General features: G+C 39.4%; 1 protein-coding gene across 1 annotated transcript in view; it reads right to left on the reverse strand.

Annotated features, from left to right (window-relative positions):
* KIAA1109 (KIAA1109 ortholog) overlaps window positions 1–7,257 on the reverse strand; it is a 146,012-nt gene that overhangs the window by 115,082 nt on the left and 23,673 nt on the right. Inside the window, exons 8-11 of the mRNA XM_023520429.1 lie at window positions 5,527–5,606; window positions 3,549–3,699; window positions 1,822–1,978; window positions 1,335–1,413 (exon numbers count right to left, since the gene is read on the reverse strand). Coding sequence (XP_023376197.1) covers window positions 1,335–1,413; window positions 1,822–1,978; window positions 3,549–3,699; window positions 5,527–5,606 — 467 coding nt within the window. The remainder of the gene's footprint in view (window positions 1–1,334; window positions 1,414–1,821; window positions 1,979–3,548; window positions 3,700–5,526; window positions 5,607–7,257) is intronic.

Genomic DNA, 7,257 nt, shown 5'->3' on the forward strand with positions numbered 1-7,257 from the left:
CCACTGACTCAAGGGTACTGATTTTTATTGTTTTCAACTACTCCTTACGCAGTGACAGTCACCAAACCACATGGCCCATTCTGAACAAAAGCAGACAAGTTCAGAGTATTTCACTTCTTTTCTTGAAGTGAACCACTCTGTGGTGGTTGTTACATGGCTCGTCCAACAGGCGTCCTGCTCTGGGCATTTTTTTCCAAACGCCTGAATCTCTGAAAAGAGGTTTTAGATGTAGCTGAGTTCTACTTTGTTACTGTCTAAGACCTAAGACTATTTCCCCTCAGATAGTCATCAGACAAGCCATCTAACCCTTACCAAGAGCCTGACTGGGCTTTCCTTAGACCCCTAACTCGCCCACGGTGCCACAAGCAGTGTGCTGTGGCACTTCCTGTGAATTCACAGGCGGTCCCCTCAGCCCTCAGGCGGCCCCTCTCCCCCGGTGCACCAATGACTGTACAATCATTGCTTCCTACGTGATAATCCGTTTAAAGATGGTAGCAGCACTTCTTCGGGTGAAGCTCTCTCAGTCCTGTGCACCGCCACTGCCCTCCCCAGCACCTGTGTGTAACTACGGCTGTCCGCAGGATGCGGCCATCCCGCCCGCTGAGTGAGTCAGCCGGGCCTGGGGAACAGGCCTGGGGAACAGGCCTGGGGAACGCCAAGCAGCTGCAGCTGCCTCAAGACTCGGCCGGGTTCTTCTTTTAAAACTTGCTAAAATAAGGTTTAGTTCTCAACTAAAGAGCCCCAAAGCATCTCCTCTCAGAGAGCAACAGAAGAAACGTTCTAAGCAAATTATGCTCACTCTTAACAGAAACACAGGAAACAATGAAAGCATAGAATTTTAAGATTTAATTTAAAAATTTTCCCCTTTCTAGGTGCACAAATAATTATATAATATTACTGTTAATAACTACAGGCATATTAAAACATAACAAAAAGCTGAAAAAGAAAATCCCATTAATTAATGTCAGTTTATAGATTAACAAACGATTATTTATATATTTATTTCCCTACTAATTTTTTTAAAATTTTAAATGACAGTTGAGTCAATATTATATCAGTTTCAGGTGTATAACATAGCGGTGAGACATCTATGTCACTTACGAAGTGATTTCTGCTAAGTCCAGTACCCACCTGGCACTGTACGTAGTCATTACACTATTACTAACTATATTCCTCATGCTGTACTTTACCTTCCCATGACTATTTTCCAACTACCTATCTGTACTTCTTAACCCCTTCCCCTTTCACACCTAGCCTCCCAATCCGCTCCCATCTGGTGACCATCGGTTTGTTATGCTCATCATTTAAAACAGCAGACACTCATTGCAGCTTACCGTTTTCCTCAACTGTCATTGGAATATTAATTTCTAAATAGGAGCCGGCTCCTACATTTACATGTACAGCATTGGTTTCCTACCAAAAGAAAAAAATTAATTCATTTAAGACATTCATTATAACTCTACTCTCATCTTCACTTTTCAGCTAGTACCACATGAAAATAGAATCAACAATGATACTAAATAGGTGTAAAAGTTCCTAAGAAGAAAAGTTCAAATTTATACCAAAAATACACTAAAATAATTTGGCCAGATACAAAAGAAAAAATGAACCAGAACATAATATAAAAGTCTATTATTATTAACTTCTTTCTACTGCTTAGCATTTAATGAAAATGACACATAAACAATTATGGGAGGGGGGTGGTGTCAGGAAGCTCACAGAAATGAATCTAAGTACAGGACAAATCACCGGAAAAAAAAATCTGGAAAATAATGTTCAAATTTTAAATACTATTTGCTATTATATTATTTCAATAATTACCCTGTTTTTGGTAAAGAGCAAATCAATTGTAGCATCTGCAATAATATTCATTCGCAGTTCAAAGGCGAGGATCTGGCGAGGTCCCCCAGGCTGTGCCACTTCGGAAACTTTCAAGACTTGATAGTCAGGTGGGAAGAAAAACTTCCATAAACAGTCTCTACATAAGGAGGTAGCAAGAAGAACATGTTATTCCAACAAAATTACCTCTGATAAGCGACCAAAATCAGTATTCTAACTTTACATTATCACTGCTATCTCTCTTAACAATTAGACATGAAATAGAAAAAAATTCACAAAACACCTACTATAATTTCCTTTCAGTAAAACGAAAGACTGTTTTCTCCAGTGTTTTATACTTTCAGACATCAGTGAGCTCCAAGCACTTAACGAATACACCGTTAATTAAGACACTGGTTAGACGAAATGCTCACCGATCCAGCATACCGTGAGGGATGGAAGGCGGCCTACAGCTGTCGAATTTCCGAATGGCAAAGTTGCTCGACTAACTTTAAGCAACGTCTACTTACATAAAAATTTAGATGTGCCCTTACAACTACTGATGAATGTCCTCTCCTTTGTTTAAAATTCTTCAATAAATAGAAAGATGTTCGTTGTACATTAAAAATAAGAAGTACTCCAAATTAATAAAAAGACTAAAAAATAAAAAACCTTTCGGACACACTCCATTACCTCCAGGGTAAAGTCTGTATTTCTTACCTTCCCACACACCTCCTAAGGACCTAGAGAACCTACAGGACGATGCCCCCGCCTCGGTCATTTACCCTCCTATTCCCTCCCTGGCTAACTCTTACTTACGTTTCAAAGCTCAACTGGCATGTTCTCTCTGGCAAAAAGGCTCCCCCAATTCTTCTCCTCTAACCTTTAATATGAGTTAGGTACCTGTTATGGGCTGAGCTGTGCCCCCCTAAAGATTCATATGCTGAAATGAAGTCCTAACCTCAGAATTTGGCCATGTTTGGAGATGGGTTCTTTACAGAGGGAATTAGGTTAGAATGAGGTCTTTGGGTGGGAACTAACCCAACATGACTGGTGCTCTTCTAACAGGAGGAAATTTGGACACAGAGACCTACACGACACACAGAAGGCAAGACCATGGGAAGACTCAGGAGATGGGGTCCACGAGCTGAGGAGAGAGGCCTCTCTCGCACCCGCCCTCATAGCCTATGGCGCAGCCAGCCCTGCCGACACCTCTTCTCAGAATTCTCACCTCCAGAACTGGGAGAAATATCTGTTGCTTAAGCCACGTGGCCTGTGGTACTACGTACGTTAGGGCAGCCTTAGCAAACCAACAGAGTATCTTTCTAAATTTTTCATCAAGATTTTTTATTTACCTCTATTATAGCACATAATAAACCTCTTTTATTTCTTTTTCCTCCACTAAAACTAAACGATATATGTCTTTTATCTCTGCATCTGCATAGCCCTAAAATAGCTGGCATATTCGTTGATTAAATACAAAAGAAAAAACGAACCAATAAATGCTGTTCATTCACAATTTCTCTAATGAATCAGCTCTTCCTTTGGAGCAAACTTGCTTATGCCAATTTCTCTACAAATAAGTTATTATTTGGATTAAAATGTCTAGGGATATCTTACCTTGCCATAATGAAATAGCTTAGAAAAATATTAAGCTAGTTTTAATAAATATTATACTAGTAGCTCAATACATTTGAAAGACTTATTAGAAATATAATTTACTCAAGTACCTCTGCCTGTCGGCCCATGGCCCGTAGTTGAAATCTGTTCCTTTACCACAAACTATATCCAGTCCCCAACATGGAGGCAAATCTTGTAATTTGCAATCTTCACTGCTCATTTCTCCTTCAACATTTTCTTCTGTTTCTTCTGGAACAAGTCCTACATTGCGGAATATACAATATAAATGCAGTTACTTAAAATAACCATTAAAAAGTTTCTTTAGCAGCTCTAAAAAATTTTTCATCTCAGGAACACTTTACACTCCTAAAAATCATTGAGGACCCCAAAGTGGGTATTTTTGTATTATCCTTATCAAAATTTACCGTATTCAAATTTTAAATTCAGCAATTTTTTAAATTTTGTGATTTTAAAAATAATAAACTCATTTCATATAATGTATAAAATTTAATAAAAATATAGAAAATATATTTTAATAAAAACTAAATAAAATTTTAATTTGATTTTTAATGAAGATATTTTTTAAAGAAAAATAAACATGTTTTCTAAAACAAATTAATTTAGTGAGAGTGCTGGCATGGTTTTTATTTTGGCAAATCTCTTTAACGTACAGCCTAAGAGAAAAAAGGTGAATTTTCATAGCTGCTTATGCTGTTACTGAGAATTTGAGGAAAACCCAGCTTCACACAAATAGGACAGAAAAAAAAGGAGCGTTTTAGTAGCTTTTTCTGCTAGTTCTGGTATTCTTCTTTGACATTATACCAAAATTCAACAAGTGGTAGTTTCCTAAAGGTTAGCTGCAATGTGGAATCTGAAACCACGTGGCTGAACTTTTCACACTCTGATACATTAAAGTTTACTGATTTCTCATGTGCTCTCAATAAATCTTTTGATCCATGGCACGTCTTTGTAATACCGTACATTGGTCATTTGGAAAAGATTGGTTTGCTGAGACGGGCGTATTTTTTTTTCCTAATACTGATAAATTTCATTATGAAACTAAAAATCATATTTGTTAATATCACTGGGGGGCCTCTAGGGGGGGTCTCATCTGAAAAGTCGTCAAACTCAGGCAGGCCCAAATTTTTCCAAAATTCGAATTCTCACACAAAAGCCTGAAACCAGTTTGTCTCTGGCTGCTCCTTTGCGTCAAACTGGTGTCCCAGGAAAAGAACAAACAGCTCGGCTTGCGACTCAATCACACAGTGCTTTTCCTCGAGACACGAGTGCACTTTGGGTCACGGTAGAAGTGCATCATGCATACCTGGCATTTCATCGCACTAAATGTGAAAACGCTTACTCAAGGCTCAGGATTTGATAAGAATTTCGACTGTTTATCGAAGACTTTCGAGAGTGACGCCGGCACGTGCTGTTTCACTGTGGACGTGGCGTCCGGGCACGGTCTGCAACCACTGCCCAGACGCGCCCCGAAGCTCCCGCAGCTGCCCTCGTCACTGCTCTGGCGCCACGGCGCAAACGCCGACATGGCGAGAAAGCAGAGAGCATCCTAGTTTTATTTTTAAGATATTCAGACCTCACAAACCCCCTGAAAAGTATAAAGAGAACAGAAGTCGGAAAAAGGAGGCTAAAAATCCAATGCCTACGTACTGTTACAAGACTGAAGCCGCCGGTGAAGCATCGTAGCTGGATTCTAATCCTGAACTTGAAGCCTCAAATCTACGCGCTGAGATATTTTTTCCCTAAGCTAACATGAACTGCCTTCACCATCACCATATTCTCAGAGGTTTCACTCATGGTCATTTGCATTCACAATTCTGAGGTATATTTGTGAAAATGGAATTTGAAGGATAGATTACTATATTGTTTTCTTCTGGTCTGAGGTACTAGTTACATATAACTTTTGACAATGACACAGATATTTTTTAGGCAGGCACTCTTACAGCCACATTTACCACTTCCTGATGCTTATTTACATTCTAAGTAAGGTGACTTGAAATATTATTGGATAACCCATTTCACAGAAGAAACAGAACTGTAGCTGTGAATCACACTTTCGGAAAGCGCTACCTGGCTCATCCATGTAGTAGTAGATGTCGACATCGTTTGACTGCATCACCACGAAGCCTTCTCCCATCAGCCTTGGTGGTCTGTAAGGGAGGCAAGGCAAACTGAGTACACCTCCAGAACACAAAATGTCCAGTGCTCTAACTAATGGTGGTTAACAGGCGAAAGAAAAAAAAGGAAAAAAGAAAAACTAAAAGCAATCAAGCATAGCATCATGAAAGGGAAAACATCTCTCATATAGATAATAAATTGTTCCACAGACCAGAGGTCCCCAAACTTTCTGGCACCAGGGACTGGGGCTCCTATGAAAATCTACCACCTGATGATCAGAGGCGGTGATGCTGGAGATGGGGAGCAGCTGCAGACACAGATGAAGCTTCGCTCACCTGCCGCTCACCTCCTGCTGTGTGGCCCGGTTCCTAACAGGCCATGGACCTGTACCGGTCCACAGCCCAGGGGTTGGGGACCCCTGCCTCAGACTACATAATAAAATGGTTTGAAAATTTTAATCAGCAAATTAGTTTAAGGAAAAAAAATTTGTTTTGCATTATTCATTGTAAATTTTGAATGAGAGAAATCAATTTAAAGCTAAGTTTAATTTAACTAAATACAATGGAAAGACAATGATCATCATAATCATAGTCTGCATTTGCAACAATAAATTTAAAATTAAACTTAAAAATTCAACCATAGTATATTAACACTACAAAACTGAATAAGAAATATCATTTTATGTATCTGTTAAAGAAAGCACTATGATCTTGCAGAAATATTAAATGTCACTTTTCTTGTTAACAACTTTATATTACCTATTACCAAGAATATTTAGTTGATCAACTTGAAACAAATTTAAAACAAACATCTTGAATGCAAATTCTGGCATGTTTCTCTACAATTGATCCCCACAAACTGTTAACCCTTACTTGCTTTAACAACTTTTTTCTTTGCCAGACACTACAGTATCTTTCTTCCATATCAAAATAAATTTTTCAATCATTAGATAATATATACAAATTCAGAAATCTTTTTCTAATATGTATTAAGTCACAAAGGTTAATGTTTAATCTCATAGTTCAATTTTCACTTTTAGAGAGTGAAAATTACAATTTTAAATATTTTTACATAAATTAATAGAACACTTTTTCATCTTACTCTCTAGTAATATTCATAGTAATCCAGATTTATTTATTCAGTATTACAACTTTCACCCATAAATACCAGGGACTACACTGTTAATTGATTTAACCGGAGCCCTGAGTGCAGAGCCCACATTCCAGAAGATGCTGACAAAGTCCGTGGTCCTGAGGGCGAGACCAGGCAGACCCGCAGCCTCCCGACTGCTCCAGTGGGGGACCCCTCTGTCATTCTAGCCAGACCCCAGAAAGTATAAGAGCAAGAAGTTGGCACTAAAAGGAACAATCCTGCTTTTCATGACCTCAGACACTTTGTTACCTACACACAAAGACAAAAGCTGGGACACAGTGGGAACTCATCATAAGAATCTAAATCACACAAATCCAACCACGGCTTCCTTCACGAAAAGAACAGAGGCTGCGACTCACAAAGATTAAGAGCCCGCATCCCACCATCAGCGTGTGGCCGCGAGTCGGGTGGGAGTTCCGTGTCTGCTGTGCCCTCGGTGTCCCAGTCCCTCCTAGGGAAGCACCCACCACACGAGGGTGAGTCCCACCGGCGTCACTAATTCGCCCTGTCTCCTGATGCAAGCGGCGACTT

The sequence above is a fragment of the Pteropus vampyrus genome, unplaced genomic scaffold, assembly GCF_000151845.1.
Source record: "Pteropus vampyrus isolate Shadow unplaced genomic scaffold, Pvam_2.0 Scaffold263, whole genome shotgun sequence".
Lineage (NCBI taxonomy): Eukaryota > Metazoa > Chordata > Mammalia > Chiroptera > Pteropodidae > Pteropus > Pteropus vampyrus.